Source organism: Pseudophryne corroboree, chromosome 2 (assembly GCF_028390025.1).
Source record: "Pseudophryne corroboree isolate aPseCor3 chromosome 2, aPseCor3.hap2, whole genome shotgun sequence".
Taxonomy (NCBI): Eukaryota; Metazoa; Chordata; class Amphibia; order Anura; family Myobatrachidae; genus Pseudophryne; species Pseudophryne corroboree.
The window spans coordinates 644,269,485-644,287,287 of NC_086445.1; the positions used below are offsets into that span (position 1 = coordinate 644,269,485).

At 47.1% G+C, this 17,803-nt stretch overlaps 1 protein-coding gene across 4 annotated transcripts in view; it reads left to right on the forward strand.

Moving 5' to 3' along the window:
• The window catches only part of NAV1 (neuron navigator 1), a 468,103-nt gene that overhangs the window by 73,048 nt on the left and 377,252 nt on the right, over positions 1-17,803 (forward strand). For all 4 annotated transcript variants that reach the window (XM_063954974.1, XM_063954975.1, XM_063954973.1 and 1 more), the window contains one exon: positions 10,620-10,722. In XM_063954974.1, coding sequence (XP_063811044.1) covers positions 10,620-10,722 — 103 coding nt within the window. The remainder of the gene's footprint in view (positions 1-10,619; positions 10,723-17,803) is intronic.

A 17,803-nucleotide genomic window follows, 5' to 3' on the forward strand; every position in this document is an offset into this window, starting at 1 on the left:
ATAAATGGATGGACAATCATCCCTCTCTTCTCGCATCCAACCCCAGGTCCCTTATCTGGTTCTTATGAAAAGCCGAAAGCTCTCAACAGAAACAACACAATATTCCTGGGGTTTAAAACACATAGATAAGAAGGCTGGGGCAAATATACCTGCCTTCCACCACTATGCCAGTGATCTTGTCACAGTATACATAACAGAATTTTTTTTACTATCTGCGCTAAGAATAATCTACTGCAAATCTGTGTGTCTAGCAAATCTAACCGTGGGGATTTTATTCATATTTTGATCAAAATATTTAAGCTTGCCGCCCATCGTCAAGTAACCCTAGTTTTCTGCAGTATATTATGTTAGTGCTGATAGCAAAAGTCTTTCTGTTATGTACAGAATGTCTGCATTTTGAATGTCGACAGTCAGCATGTTGAAAATGGGATTTACCATAGACTTTAACTGTAAGTCTAACCCTAAACCTAAAATTGGGTGTTAACGTTGTTATTGACAACAATCACAACATTCTTGCACTGTCAAAATTATGTAAGAGTCAACATTGAATTTCTTTCTGTCCACTGTCAAAGCTCTGTACAGTACATGTCAACATTCAGAACATGATGACATCGGGGGTAATTCCAAGTTGATCGCAGCAGGAAATTTTTTAGCAGTTGGGCAAAACCATGTGCACTGCAGGGGGGTCAGATATAACATGTGCAGAGAGAGATAGATTTGGGTGTGGTGAGTTCAATCTGCAATCTAATTTGCAGTGTAAAAATAAAGCAGCCAGTATTTACCCTGCACAGAAACAAAATAACCCACCCAAATCTAACTCTCTCTGCACATGTTATATCTGCCTCCCCTGCAGTGCACATGGTTTTGCCCAACGGCTACAAAATATCCTGCTGCGATCAACTTGGAATTACCCCCATTATTTTAGTAAATATATTTTTTGTTTTAAAATGTGTTCAACACCTAACTCCAATTTAACTTAACCCACTCTGTATATACAGTCGACACGATGTCCCTTATTACATCCCCTCTATACAATCCATACATAAACTCACATATTTTCTCTTTCATCACTTTCCTCCTGACCCTTGGCCAACATTGTTGTGTGACTATATCAAACAGTCCATTAAGAACCTTTGCAATCTGGCTGGACCATTATGCAATCAGTGGCACCTGTCCTTGTGTATCGATATCTATTTTCCCTATGGACTCTATGGGGGGTATTCAATTAGTGCCATATTTTTGCCTAGGCGAAACATTCGTCAGGAACAAAAAACACGTGGATCAGCAAATCCACGTGTTTTCGCACCTGTGCCATGAAAAACGGCAGTAGTTTTTGCCGATTTTGAGGCATTGTTTCCCAAAGCCTTTTCACAAAAAAAAAGAAGTGAAAAGGCATTGGCGAAAAAATGTCTTAAAAACTGGCAAAACAGCCCGCAATTGAATACGCAGGGGGGTAAATTCGATAGCTCCGAAAATGCTGGAGCTAATTGAATACCTTATAACTGTCTGTTATTACCTAGTTTTGTTCTATTACTATTGTTTCCAATTGTAAAGTCCAACAGAATCTGTTACATAAGAAACTGTTAGTAAATAAAAATAAATATTAAATGTGTAGAATTTGTTTCTGTGTGTAGTAAACTGTATTTTAGGTGACTAACTGATGAGGCCATGTTGAGAGGTCAGCAAACTATTCATTGGTTTCATTATTTTATACTTCTGAAGGCTTTTTTTTTTTTTTTAAATAACTAGTGTGCAGGTAACTTCAAAAAGTGCTTAGCAAATATGAAGATCTTATTTTCTAAACTGATCTACAGAAAAATAAGAATTTACTTACCGATAATTCTATTTCTCGTAGTCCGTAGTGGATGCTGGGAACTCCGTAAGGACCATGGGGAATAGCGGCTCCGCAGGAGACTGGGCACAAAAGTAAAGCTTTAGGACTACCTGGTGTGCACTGGCTCCTCCCCCTATGACCCTCCTCCAAGCCTCAGTTAGGATACTGTGCCCGGACGAGCGTACACAATAAGGAAGGATTTTGAATGCCGGGTAAGACTCATACCAGCCACACCAATCACACCGTACAACCTGTGATCTGAACCCAGTTAACAGCATGATAACAGAGGAGCCTCTGAAAAGATGGCTCACAACAATAATAACCCGATTTTTGTAACAATAACTATGTACAAGTATTGCAGACAATCCGCACTTGGGATGGGCGCCCAGCATCCACTACGGACTACGAGAAATAGAATTATCGGTAAGTAAATTCTTATTTTCTCTGACGTCCTAGTGGATGCTGGGAACTCCGTAAGGACCATGGGGATTATACCAAAGCTCCCAAACGGGCGGGAGAGTGCGGATGACTCTGCAGCACCGAATGAGAGAACTCCAGGTCCTCCTCAGCCAGGGTATCAAATTTGTAGAATTTTGCAAACGTGTTTGCCCCTGACCAAGTAGCTGCTCGGCAAAGTTGTAAAGCCGAGACCCCTCGGGCAGCCGCCCAAGATGAGCCCACCTTCCTTGTGGAATGGGCTTTTACAGATTTTGGCTGTGGCAGGCCTGCCACAGAATGTGCAAGCTGAATTGTATTACAAATCCAACGAGCAATAGTCTGCTTAAAAGCAGGAGCACCCAACTTGTTGGGTGCATACAGGATAAACAGTGAGTCAGATTTTCTGACTCCAGCCGTCCTGGAAACATATATTTTCAGGGCCCTGACTATGTCCAACAACTTGGAGTCCTCCAAGTCACTAGTAGCCGCAGGTACCACAATAGGTTGGTTCAGATGAAACGCTGAAACCACCTTAGGGAGAAAATGAGGACGAGTCCTCAATTCCGCCCTGTCTGAATGGAAGATCAGATAAGGGCTTTTACAGGATAAAGCCGCCCATTCTGACACGCGCCTGGCCGAGGCCAGGGCCAACAGCATGACCACTTTCCATGTGAGATATTTTAACTCCACAGATTCAAGTGGTTCAAACCATTGTGACTTTAGGAACCCCAAAACATTATTGAGATCCCAAGGTGCCACTGGAGGCACAAAAAGGAGGCTGTATATGCAGTACCCCTTTTACAAACGTCTGAACTTCAGGAACTGAAGCTAGTTCTTTTTGGAAGAAATTGACAGGGCCGAAATTTGAACCTTAATGGACCCCAATTTTAGGCCCATAGACACTCCTGTTTGCAGGAAATGCAGGAATCGACCTAGTTGAAATTCCTCCATCGGGGCCTTACTGGCCTCGCACCACGCAACATATTTTCGCCAAATGCGGTGATAATGCTTTGCGGTTACATCCTTCCTGGCTTTGATCAGGGTAGGGATGACTTCATCCGGAATGCCTTTTTCCTTCAGGATCCGGCGTTCAACCGCCCTGCCGTCAAACGCAGCCGCGGTAAGTCTTGGAATAGACAGGGTCCTTGATGGAGCAGGTCCCTTCTTAGAGGTAGAGGCCACGGGTCCTCTGTGAGCATCTCTTGAAGTTCCGGGTACCAAGTCCTTCTTGGCCAATCCGGAGCCACGAGTATAGTTCTTACTCCCCTCCATCTTATAATTCTCCGTACTTTTGGTAAGAGAGGAAGAGGAGGGGACACATACACTGACTGGTACACCCACGTTGTTACCAGAGCGTCCACAGCTATTGCCTGAGGGTCCCTTGACCTGGCGCAATACCTGTCCAATTTTTTGTTTAGGCGGGACGCCATCATGTCCACCTTTGGTTTTTCCCAACGGTTTACAATCATGTGGAAGACTTCTGCTGAGGAAGTCTGTTTCCCAGTTGTTCACTCCCGGAATGAACACTGCTGACAATGCTATCACATGATTTTCCGCCCAGCGAAAAATCCTTGCAGCTTCTGCCATTGCCCTCCTGCTTCTTGTGCCGCCCTGTCTGTCTACGTGGGCGACTGCCGTGATGTTGTTCGACTGGATCAGCACCGGCTGACCTTAAAGCAGAGGTCTTGCTTAGCTTAGGGCATTGTAAATGGCCCTTAGCTCCAAGATATTTATGTGAAGTGATGTCTCCAGGCTTGACCACAAGCCCTGGAAATTTCTTCCCTGTGTGACTGCTCCCCAGCCTCGCAGGCTGGCATCCGTGGTCCCCAGGACCCAGTCCTGAATGCCGAATCTGCGCCCTCTAGAAGATGAGCACTCTGCAACCACCACAGAAGAGACACCCTTGTCCTTGGTGACAGGGTTATCCGCTGATGCATCTGAAGATGCGATCCGGACCATTTTTCCAGCAGGTCCCACTGGAAAGTTCTTGCGTGGAATCTGCCAAATGGAATTGCTTCGTAGGAAGCCACCATTATTTCCCAGGACCCTTGTGCACTGATGCACTGACACTTGGCCTGGTTTTAGGAGGTTTCTGACTAGTTCGGATAACTCCCTGGCTTTCACCTCCTGGAGAAACACCTTTTTCTGGACTGTGTCCAGGATCATCCTTAGGAATAGAAGACGTGTCGTCGGGATCAGCTGCGATTTTGGAATATTGAGAATCCAACCGTGCTGCCGCAACACTACTTGAGATAGTGCTACCCCGACTACCAACTGTTCCCTGGATCTTGCCCTTATCCGGAGATCGTCCAAGTAAGGGATAATTAAAACTCCCTTCCTTCGAAGGAGTATCATCATTTCGGCCATTACTTTGGTAAAGACCCGGGGTGCCGTGGACAAACCAAACGGCAGCGTCTGAAACTGATAGTGACAGTTCTGTACCACAAACCTGAGGTACCCTTGGTGAGAAGGGTAAATTGGGACATGGAGATAAGCATCCTTGATGTCCAGAGACACCATATAATCCCCTTCTTCCAGGTTTGCAATCACCGCTCTGAGTGACTCCATCTTGAATTTGAACCTTTGTATGTAAGTGTTCAAGGATTTCAGATTTAAATTAGGTCTCACCGAGCCGTCCGGCTTCGGTACCACAAACAGCGTGGAATAATACCCCTTTCCCTGTTGTAGGAGGGGTACCTTGATTATCACCTGCTGGGAATACAGCTTGTGAATGGCTTCCCATACCACCTCCCTGTCGGAGGGAGACGTCGGTAAAGCAGACTTTAGGAAACGGCGAAGGGGAGACATCTCGAATTCCAATTTGTACCCTTGAGATACCACCTGAAGGATCCAGGGGTCCACCTGTGAGTGAGCCCACTGCACGCTGAAATTTTTGAGACGGGCCCCCACCGTGCCTGAGTCCGCTTGTAAAGCCCCAGCGTCATGCTGAGGACTTGGCAGAAAACGGGAGAGGGCTTCTGTTCCTGGGAACTGGCTGTTTGCTGCAGCCTTTTTCCTCTCCCTCTGCCACGGGGCAGAAATGAGGAGCCTTTTGCCCGCTTGCCCTTATGGGGCCCAAAGGACTGCGCCTGATAATACGGCGTCTTCTTATGTTGAGAGGCTACCTGGGGTAAAAATGTGGATTTCCCAGCCGTTGCCGTGGCCACCAGGTCTGTTAGACCTACCCCAAATAACTCCTCCCTTTTATAAGGCGATACTTCCATATGCCATTTGGAATCAGCATCACCTGACCACTGTCTTGTCCATAACCCTCTTCTGGCAGAAATGGACAGCGCACTTACTCTTGATGCCAGTCGGCAAATATCCCTCTGTGCATCACGCATATATAGAAATGCATCTTTTAAATGCTCTATAGTCAGTAATATACTGTCCCTATCTAGGGTATCAATATTGTCAGTCAGGGAATCCGACCAAGCCACCCCAGCACTGCACATCCAGGCTGAGGCGATTGCTGGTCGCAGTATCACACCCGTGTGAGTGTATATACATTTTACTGCTTTCTGTCAGCAGGTTCCTTAAGGGCGGCCGTAGCCGGGGACGGTAGTGCCACCTGTTTAGACAAGCGTGTGAGCGCTTTATTCACCCTAGGGGGTGTTTCCCAACGTGCCCTATCCTCTGGCGGGAAGGGGTATGATGCTAATAACTTTTTAGGAATTAACAGTTTTTATCGGGGGAAACCCACGCATCATCACACACTTCATTTAATTCCTCAGATGCAGGAAAAACTACAGGCAGTTTTTTCTCACCCAACATAATACCCTTTTTAGTGGTACTGGTATTATCAGAAATGTGTAAAAACATTTTCCATAGCCTCAATCATGTAACGTGTGGCCCTACTGGAAGTCACATTCGTCTCTTAATCGTCGACACTGGAGTCAGTATCCGTGTCGGCGTCTGTATCTGCCATCTGCGGTAACGGGCGCTTTAGAGCCCCTGATGGCTTTTGAGACCCCTGGACAGGCACAGGCTGAGTCGCCGGCTGTCTCATGTCATCAATCTTTTGTAAAGAGCTGACACTGTCACATATTCCTTCCATAAGCTCATCCACTCAGGTGTCGACTCCCTAGGGGGTGACATCTCTGTTACAGGCAATTTCTCCGCCTCCACATCATTTTCCTCCTCATACATGTCGACACAACGTACCGACACACAGCACACACACAGGGAATGCTCTGATAGAGGACCGGACCCCACTAGCCCTTTGGGGAGACAGAGGGAGAGTATGCCAGCACACACCAGAGCGCTATATATATATACAGGGATAACCTTTAATAAGTGTTTTTCCCCTTATAGCTTCTGTATTGTTATACTGCGCCTAATTAGTGCCCCCCTCTCTTTTTTAACCCCTTTCTGTAGTGTAGTAACTGCAGGGGAGAGCCAGGGAGCTTCCCTCCAACGGAGCTGTGAGAGAAAATGGCGCCAGTGTGCTGAGGAGATAGGCTCCGCCCCCTTCTCGGCTGCCTTTTCTCCCGTTTTTCTGTGGAATCTGGCAGGGGTTAAAATTCATCCATATAGCCCTGGGGGCTATATGTGATGTATTTTCGCCAGCCAAGGTGTTTTACATTGCTGCTCAGGGCGCCCCCCCCTAGCGCCCTGCACCCTCAGTGACCGGAGTGTGAAGTGTGCCTGAGTAACAATGGCGCACAGCTGCAGTGCTGTGCGCTACCTTGTTGAAGACAGATGTCTTCTGCCGCCGCTTTTTCCGGACCTTTTCTTGCTTCTGGCTCTGTAAGGGGGCCGGCGGCGCGGCTCTGGGACTGAGCTCCGAGGCTGGGCCTGTGTTCGGTCCCTCTGGAGCTAATGGTGTCCAGTAGCCTAAGAAGCCCAATCCACTCTGCACGCAGGTGAGTTCGCTTCTTCTCCCCTTAGTCCCTCGATGCAGTGAGCCTGTTGCCAGCAGGTCTCACTGAAAATAAAAAACCTAAAACTAAACTTTCACTAAGAAGCTCAGGAGAGCCCCTAGTGTGCACCCTTCTCGGCCGGGCACAAAAATCTTACTGAGGCTTGGAGGAGGGTCATAGGGGGAGGAGCCAGTGCACACCAGGTAGTCCTAAAGCTTTACTTTTGTGCCCAGTCTCCTGCGGAGCCGCTATTCCCCATGGTCCTTACGGAGTTCCCAGCATCCACTAGGACGTCAGAGAAATATAGTATGAATCTGATTGGTTTCTACAGATTATACAAACGATGACAGATACTGTACTATTTAAAGTTCACAAACTAGCAAATGCATACCTCCTAACTGTCCCAATTTTGGTGGGACAGTCCTGTTTTCTAGGACTGTATCGCTGCCCTGCCCTCAGGTCACAGTGTCATGCGGGGGGCAGTTTGGGAGACCCTCTTTCATTCGCTGCTCTGCTTATGTGCACAGCATCTGTTCACTGGAAGAGAGGGTCAGGGGGCATACCAGCTGCTCACAAGGCACTGGGCATGCACCCACAGCGGTGAAAATGGGGGGGGGCGTGGCACCCTCCGAAGCCACGTCCCCTACCCACGAGGCCACATCCCGTAATTTCGGCTGAGGCGTGTGTCTCTGTCCCTCCTCCCATCTTTCTAAAGTTGGGAGGTATGCAAATGTTTTAGTCAAAATATATGCAGATTTTAGCATTATGGTGTACAGCTGTTCTGTCAGACAAGAAGGTGTGTCCTGCTTTTATCCTCAGTGGCGTGAAACCTGTAATCATCTGGTGTATGTTGTATTGCAGGAGTTTGCTGAATGGAGGAGTGCTGGGGGTAGGCTCATAAAGTGGTAGGCATACCCCAAAGTTATAGGGCCATTCTTTCATTGTGACATGACCTTACACCTTTATCAGAGGTGGACTGTGATGGAATCACTTCTGTCCAATTTCCAGAAGAAATAATGTTGGGAAGTATTCATTAATGTTCTTCAAGGTGGCTTGTTTATATTGATGCAGTGCTTTTTGCCCCTTAGAACTATATTACAGTACATGCTTAATGCAGCGGTTGTGACATTGGTTGTGTTTATATGTAAAACATAGGAAATCCAATTAGCCATGATAATGACGATGATTTTTCACCGGTATTCAATTACATTGCCCTGTTTATCTTGTGAACATACATAGGGTCTGCAAAAAGTAGTGGACCTATGTATAGTCGCAGCACTTATCACGGCAAAAATAGTCACGTAGGGACCTCAGACAAAACCAATCCCTGATAAGTGCCTATAGACGCAAATAGGATAGCCTCCGGTGAACCAATAGCAGCGGTAAAATACGGCAGATAATTGGATTCCCCCATAGTCCAACTTGTTAGAATTATTGTCAAAATAGATATTACATACATAATTGATGTGGTTACATGTAAAATGGTCAGGAAATTTGTAATGATACAAGGTGGATTGCATCTGCATCACATTTTGCTTCTGATTCATCTCGCCACTCTTCACAAGCATATTTATTATTACCAGTTATTTATATAGTAAACACACATGGGGCCAAATGTAATAGAGTGAGAGTTTTGCAGTTTTTTTTTTAAATCATTTACACAGCAAGATCAACCTGGTTTTGCTGTGTAAATGATTGCCACTTTAAAAAAAAAAACCCTGAAAAACCTTACCAAATCTCTCACTCTATTTGCAGAGAATACTTGGCCATTCACATCAGTCCCTGCCCCAGTGGAGCTTACAATCTATGGCCCTCATTCCGAGTTGATCGCTCGGTAATTTTCTTCGCATCGCAGTGAAATTCCGCTTAGTACGCATGCGCAATATTCGCACTGCGACTGCGCCAAGTAATTTTACAATGGAGATAGTATTTTTACTCACGGCTTTTTCTTCGCTCTGGCGAACGTAGTGTGATTGACAGGAAATGGGTGTTACTGGGCGGAAACACAGCGTTTTCGGGGCGTGTGGATAAAAACGCTACCGTTTCCGGAAAAAACGCAGGAGTGGCCGGGGAAACGGTGGGAGTGCCTGGGCGAACGCTGGGTGTGTTTGTGACGTCAACCAGGAACGACAAGCACTGAAATGATCGCACAGGCAGAGTAAGTCTGGAGCTACTCTGAAACTGCTAACTCGTTTGTAATCGCAATATTGCGCGTACGTCGGTCGCAATTTTAAGAAGCTAAGATTCACTCCCAGTAGGCGGCGGCTTAGCGTGTGTAACTCTGCTACATTCGCCTTGCGAGCGAACAACTCGGAATGAGGGCCCATATTCCCTAGCACATTTACACGCACACACATTCATGTTAGGGTTAATTTTTGTCAGGAGCCAATTAACCTACCAGTATATTTTTGGATTGTGGGAAGAAACCGGAGTACCCCGAGGAAACCCACACAAGTACGGGAAGAATATACAAACTCCACACAGATTGGGCCATGGTGGGAATCAAACCCATGACCTCAGTGCTGTGAGGCAGTAATGCTAACCATTACACCATTCCGTACTGTTTATTAACGCTGTATGCTTGAAAAATATCACAAAGGACAGCTCTCCCGGTAAGAGCTGTCTTTTGCGATGATAGGACTTCCGGGTTTGTTGGCCCGGAGTCCAATCTGCATAAATGCGCATGCGTAAGCTGACGTGCGTGCAGCAGGGGTGCTGGGAGGGATCCGAATAGATCCTTCTCAGGGGGAAAAGACGAAAATAGCCCATAGGTTTCTATTGGGCCATGCCATCTAAAGATGGTGTTGCCCACAGCATCCAAGCCCTGGAATCTATTGCATTCCGGGGCTTGGTGCATATGCGTTAAGTGTGCAAACCTCCAAAATCTGCATTTTTGGAGGTTTGGACGCATTTTAAAGGTTGGTGCATCCCAGCCACAGTGTGAACAATGGAGGAAGCTAGAAATTATGATAGTTAATACTATAGACATGTAATTATATTATTTTCAGACACACACAGTGCTGCCTTTAGAACTATGTGTTCTATCATCTCTTTTTTTATGTAGAGTTATGAAGTTTCTCTGCATAGGGATACATCAATTTACTTTTCCCTTGGAAACCACAAAGCTACGTTATAATCAGAGCCACTCCCCTATGTCAGATATTTCAGCATTGAAGCTCTCAAGGAACTGGGTAATTCAATCATAATGCTTTGGGAACATTTGACAAGAGCCACTGCCGTAATATTCCTCCAAGACTCTTCATTCCCATAGCACAGTGAACGCTATGGACTTTTGTGGGCCTCCAGCAAAGGAGGCTTTCTTTTTATTGACCATGTTATTCAGTTTTAGACGTTAAAGGTCTTGACCCCCAAATTATGGACAGCCTCAATTTTATTACTCGGTCACTTATATTGCATTAGCTAAAGCTGGGTAACTTCTCTAGACTACTACATACTAAAATTCTGTCTTCATTTTTTCTGGTCAGATCCTGAGACTCAACGAAAACGGACTGTTCAAAATGTTTTGGATTTGAGGCAAAATTTGGAGGACACCATGTCCAGCCTCCGTGGATCTCAGGTAACACACAGGTACGTCACCACTAAGTGAACAGAGATTGTTAGAAAAAATAAATAATATTAATGTGGTCTATGGGTGTTTTTCCGAGCTGTTAGCAAACCAAAAAAGATAGCATTTGGGCAAAACCATGTTGCACTGCAGGTGGGGCAGATGTAACATGTGCAGAGAGAGTTAGATTTTGGGTGGGTTATATTGTTTCTGTGCAGGGTAAATACTGGCTGCTTAATTTCTACACTGCAATTTAGATTTCAATTTGAACACAACCCACCCAAATCTAAAATCTTTGCCAGGGGCGTTTCTAGAGAGAAGGAGGCCCGTGTGCAGGCTCCGTCTGCGCCCCCTCCTCTCTAGCCGGCAGTGCTTAGATCTGGGCACTATGGTCCGTTGGGGACCCCAACGCTGTCCCAGAGTCTACAGCGCATGCGCAAAACTCTGGGAAAATAGCGTGGCTGCTATTTTCCCAGTGATTTCTGCAGCGCTGCTGCGCGACTCTGGAGGGTAAGTATTTAAAATAATAGGTGCAGGGTGTGCGGTATGGGCCCCACTGCACCCATTATAAATGCGTCAGTGATCACTGCACATGTAACATATACCCCACCTGCAGTGCAGCATGGTTTTGCCCAATTGCTATGTTTTTTGGTTCGCTAACAACTCTGAGTAACTCCCTATATTCAGAAATATTGTAGAGAGTTTACTGAGTTCAGTAAAATCAGGAGTAACTTGCTGCAAATTGTATCATAAGGTCTGTCCACTGTTATAATGTAAATTCCATAATCATGTAATTGTTAGCAAAACATAAGGGCACAAATGTAATCATTGCACTTGTTCACTCTTTGCTTTGTCATTCTGGCCACAGCTTTACTCAGATTGTCCGACTCTTGGGAGCTATGGAGAACACCAACTATTTTTCCCCTTCTATTCCATCCATTGTTCAGTCACATATTGAGCTAAATTACTATATTGTATAACATCACAAACTAGACATCTAAAGTCTGGATACACCAGGGGTATTCAACATGCAGCTGGAGTGCCTCAGATTGGACAATTAGGTCTAGAGGACTGGCGTGGGTCAGAACAGGCTTCAGTAACTGGGCCGGCTTGGAATTAGGATACAGATGTTACCACACTCATCGTGGCTACATCTTGCCAGGACATGCATAGCCGGTGCAGAAAGGCACTCTTGCACCTAGCCGCGCCGAGCTGCGTCTTTTGCCGCCTCAGTCACTTTGAATGGGGCACGTGGGTGACGTTGGTAAATGAGGCGCATTTGCAACCTAGATGTAGCACGATGAGCGTGGCTACATCTATAGTTCTGTAACTGGATCCGGGCTAGAACCAGCACAGCTCAATAACTTGGAACCGGGCTGGAACCAGAGTAGCTCAATACCTGGAACTGGGCTGGAACCTGGAATAGCTCAATAACTAGAACCGGCCTGGAACCGGAATAATGCAATAACTAGAATTGGACTGGAACCGGGCTTGCACAAAAGTTGGTTTAGGCTGGTACTGGTTTTGTATAATAACTGGAACCGAGCTGTGATTGGCCTGTACAGTCAGGTGGACGCAAGCTATTTGTCATTGGGAAATCAGCGGTCAGCTGACCGGGACCAATATGGCGGAGCCCAGTGTCCGGAGCCGGCGGGAACGCCACCGAAGCCCCGTACCCCTGAGACCACCACCACGCAGGGACCCTGCTTGCCGCACACACCCCTAAGAGTTAACAGTACGGCACCTCCATCAAGACAGAGTTGCACGCTGGCACCACAGGTAAGACTGATTTCTTACACATGGAAATCACTACATATGGCAGACCATCTAACTTGTGCCAAGCTTCTAGCACCATATGGTGCAAAAGTATTTGCTGTAGCAAATCTGCACCTGAGTACCAGCATCCATCGTGGCTAGAGCAAGTTAGTCGAGGAGTAGGGAGACTTCAGCCATTTAGACCATATGCGGTTTATCTTAGATATAGCAATCCTACCCATATATACATATTTTTTAATGGTAGTAATGGTAGCATCGACTAAGGAGACCCATTCTACAAAATGCGGAACTTTTCAAACATAGGCTATATACATTCTTTTGATCACATTAGAGAATTGAAAACATATTGCCTAATGAATTTGTCCAGGAGTTCCTTACCCGGTACATTTAATAGACAAATTTCTTGGTTCAACAAGCATAGTGACACAGCAGTGCAGGAACCCACACGCATCACCCACAACCTGGGTATAGCATTCCTAGGAAATTCCCTGACGAGGCTAAAAAGTACTCCAAGGTTCTGACCATGACACGTTATCCTCCACATTTACACAAGAGCTTTGGTGTTGTTAGTAGAATAAACTTTTCATTTGTTGGAAATAAAAGCTGTTACAGATACCCTCAGACTTACTCAGCACCTCTCTCTACTCTCACGCCCATATCTACCTCCCAGCTTTGTTGAAGGTAAGGCCTTGCACCCATATGATATGCTCTAAAGGAATAAAAAATGTAAATCAATTTTGTCAAGCCCACCACAATCATGATTTTTTTAGGGGGTAATCCTCTGATATAGGCGGTCCATCAAGAAACTGAGCATTAAGGGCATGATGAAGTTGTATACATCGTAAAAAATACTTACTTGGAATATTAAATTATGACTGGATTTGTGCAAAGGATTTAAGAAGCACCGCCGTATATAACTGACCAATTGAGACCACTCTGCACAGACAGCTCTAGATACAAGTTCCGACAGCCCAGATAACCGACTAGGAGTATCCGTGGTGATACTCTTGAATGCCAAAATTTTATTAACCAATTTCCAAATTTTAACAGCCTGCATCAGGCATCAGTTTTTACATCATCATACCCCAGTGGGTGACTTTTACAAAAAAACAGTTAGGAAAGTGTTTCCCCTATTTGAAGTACTACAGTGATTAAGACAGGGATGGACCGGGGCTGTTAAGTCATAACCACGCTAGGGAGCGTGGTTACGACTTAAGAGGGTGTGCCACAGGTCAAAGTGTCCTGGCCTCACAGCATGGCCCTGTGCCTAAGTATGCTGGGCAGCCAAGCAGAGAGCATGGAGGCGGAGCTGCTCATTCAGCCCCCATGACTACTGGCACTGCTATGGGTTGGCAGTGGTCTAGTGCAGATTTCAATCATTGGGAAGGACGTATCCTACAGTAGCTTAATTATACATTTTAGTTTAAAAACAAAGCTACCCATTTTCTCTTACTTCCTAGAGGATGCTGGGGACTCCAAAAGGACCATGGGGTATAGACGGGATCCGCAGGAGCTTGGGCACACTGAAAAGACTTAAACTGGGTGTGAACTGGCTCCTCCCTCTATGCCCCTCCTCCAGACCTCAGTTAGACTTTGTGCCCAGGACTCACTGGACACTCACTAGGGGAGCTCTCCTGAGTTTCTCTAGAAAATACTTTTGTTAGGTTTTTTATTTTCAGGGAGACCTGCTGGCTACAGGCTCCCTGCATCGAGGGACTGAGGGGAGAGAAGTCAGACCTACTTCTACTTAGTTAAGGGCTCTGCTTCTTAGGCTACTGGACACCATTAGCTCCAGAGGGTTCGATCACTTGGTGCACCTAGCTGCTTGTTCCCGGAGCCGCGCCGTCACCCCCCTCACAAAAGCCAGAAGCCAGGTGAGTATGCAGAAGGCTGAAGACTTCAGGACGGCAGAAGACTTCAGTAACGAAGGTACAGCGCAGCGGTAGCGCTGCACTCCATGCTCCCACACACTATCACCAACGGCACTCACAGGGTGCAGGGCGCTGGGGGGGGGGGGGGGGGGCGCCCTGGGCAGCATGTTACTGAGGTCTGGGAGCCGGCAGAAGCCTTTTCGGTGCCTCGTTTCTCAGACCCCCGACGGCATTTTCAGTTTTTCAAATTTGGCGGGTTGAAGCGCGCCGGGAAGGGGTGGAGCTTAGCCGCACTGCTCACAGCGCCATTTTCTCCTCCACACGCGGCTGAAGGAGACGCTGCCCGGGAACTCCACAGTTCCTCTGAACCTCTGAAAGTAACGGGGAGCTAATGGGGGGGGCGCAGTTTGTGGTGCATTTTGTTATATTTTGAGCAGCGCTGGTCACATATATCCCTTGACGGGATATTTGGGCGCTGGGGTGTGAGCTGGCATACTCCCTCTGTGTATCTCTATCTGGGCTTCATTGTGGGCCTGTCCCCTAGCTGAGACATTCTGTGTGTGTGTCCGTGTGTCGATAATACGTGTCGGCATGTCTGAGGCTGAATGTTATTCACCGGAGGAGGTTATTGGGGGAGCAGATGCGGGTCTAGATTTGGCCCTGTCGGCGCAGCCGACACCTGATTTACTCGCATTGCTAAATACAATTAATACGTATGTAGCTTCTTTGTCAAAGAGGTTGGATAAATCTGAGTCATAGACACAGGTGTGGAAAAAGTCCATGGAGGATGCTTTGTCTCAGGTGCAGACCCCATCGGGGTCGCAAAAGCGGCCATTTACTCAAGTGGTAGATACTGATACCGACACGGACTCTGATTCCGAGGTCGATTTCACTGAGGCTGCTTTACATCCACGATTAGTTAAGAGTATTCAATACATGATTGTGGCTATAAAAGATGTTTTGCGCATTTCTGATGAACCTGCGGTACAGGAAACAAGGATTTGCTTGTTCAAAGGGAAAAAACCTGAGGTGAAGTTTCCCCCCTCTCATGAAATGAATACTCTTTGTGAAAAGGCTTGGGAGTCGCCGGACAAGAGGTGGCAGATTCCCAAGAGGATTTACATGGCTTATCCTTTCCCCACTGATGACAGGGAAAAATGGGAGTCGTCTCCAAATGTTGACAAAGCTCTATCTCGTTTGTCTAAGAAAGTGGCGCTTCCGTCTCCTGACACGGTAGCTCTCAAGGATCCGGCAGATCGTAAGCTGGAGACGTCTCTGAAGTCCATTTTCGCTAATTCGGGTGCATTGCTCAGACCTGCTGTGGCGTCGGTATGGGTGAGTAGTGCTATTGCTAAACGGGCTGAGAATTTAGCTAATGATATGGATACCCTTGATAAAGATAATGTTATTTTGACTCTTGGTTATATCAAGGACGCTGCAGATTACCTGAAGGATGCGGCGAGGGATGTTTGTCTCTTGGGCTCAAGAGCCAATGCCATGTCGATATCGGCCAAGAGGGCGTTGTGGATCCATCAATGGAATGCTGATGCCGACTCCAAGAGAGCTATGGAAGCTTTACCCTTCAAAGGTAATGTCTTGTTTGGGGACGGCTTGGCTGACATAGTCTCTACCGCGACTGCGGGTAAGTCCTTTTTTCTTCCCTATGTTCCCACACAACAGAAAAAGGCACCTCATCAGCAGATGCAGTCCTTTCGTCCAAATAAATACAGGCGTGGAAAGGGTTCGTCCTTCCTCGCTTCAAAGGGTAGAGGAAGGGGAAGGAAGTCCCTTGCCATGTCAGGCGCCCAGGACCAAAAGTCCTCCCCTGCCTATACCAAGTCCACCGCATGACGCTGGGTCTTCCCTGGGGGAGTCCGGACCGGTGGGGGGCCGTCTGCGGATCTTCAGTCAGGTCTGGATTCAATCAGACCTGGATCCTTGGGTCCTAGAGATTGTGTCTCAGGGATACAAGCTGTAGTTTCAGGAGGTGCCCCCTCACCAGTTTTTCATTTCGGCCTTACCAGTGTCTCTTCCGGACAGAGAGGTGGTGCTGGCAGCGATACAAAAGTTGTGTCAACAGAGGGTCATTGTTCCCGTTCCCCCGTCCCAACGGGGGGAGGGTTTCTATTCGAGCCTCTTTGTCGTACCGAAACCGGACGGTTCGGTCAGACCGATTCTGAATCTAAATTCCCTCAATCCATACTTGAAAGTTTTCAAGTTCAAGATGGAATTTCTTCGAGCTGTGATTTCCAGCCTAGAAGGGGGGGATTTTATGGCATCAGTCGACATAAAGGATGCCTACATTCACGTCCCAATATATCCTTCGCATCAGGCCTTCCTCAGGTTTGCGATACAGGATTCTCATTACCAATTTCAGACGTTGCCGTTTGGGCTTTCCACGGCCCCGAGGATTTTCACCAAGGTCATGGCAGAAATGATGGTTCTCCTTCGCAAGCAAGGGGTTACAATTATCCCATACTTGGACGATCTCCTGATTAAGGTGAGGTCCAAGGAACGGTTGCTGAGAAGTGTGAATTTGTCGCTGTCAGTTCTGCGACAGCACGGTTGGGTGCTAAATTTGCCAAAATCTCAGTTGATTCCGACCACTCGGCTGACTTTTCTGGGCATGATTCTGGACACGGAGTTACGGAGAGTATTTCTTCCAGAAGAAAAGGCTCTGGAACTGCAGACGATGGTCAGGGAGCTTTTGAGGCCAACAACTGTGTCGGTCCATCACTGTACTCGGGTTCTGGGGAATATGGTTGCGGCGTACGAAGCCATTCCATTTGGCAGGTTTCATGCCCGGGTGTTTCAGTGGGACTTACTGAGCAAATGGTCCGGGTCTCACCTGCACATGCACCGGAAGATAAGTCTATCTCCCAGAGCCAGAATTTCTCTCCTGTGGTGGCTACAAAGTTCTTACCTCCTAGAAGGACGCCGGTTCGGTATCCAGGACTGGGTACTTCTGACAACAGATGCAAGTCTCCGGGGCTGGGGCGCAGTCACCCAAGGAAGAAACTTCCAGGGGCGATGGTTGCTCCAGGAAGCTTGTCTCCACATAAATGTTCTCGAGTTAAGAGCCATTTACAATGGCCTGCTACAAGCAAGAAGCCTTCTTCAGGGTCGACCTGTCCTGGTACAGTCGGACAACATCACAGCGGTGGCACATATAAACCGTCAAGGAGGAACAAGGAGCAGGGCGGCTATGGCGGAGGCCACAAGAGTCCTTCGCTGGGCGGAACAACACATGAGCGCCCTGTCAGCAGTCTTCCTTCCGGGAGTGGACAACTGGGAAGCAGATTTCCTCAGCAGACACGATCTCCATCCGGGAGAGTGGACTCTTCACCAAGAGGTGTTTGCAGAGGTGACAAAGCGTTGGGGAATTCCGCTGATCGACATGATGGCGTCTCGTCTCAACAAGAAGCTTCCGAGGTATTGTTCCAGGTCAAGGGACCCC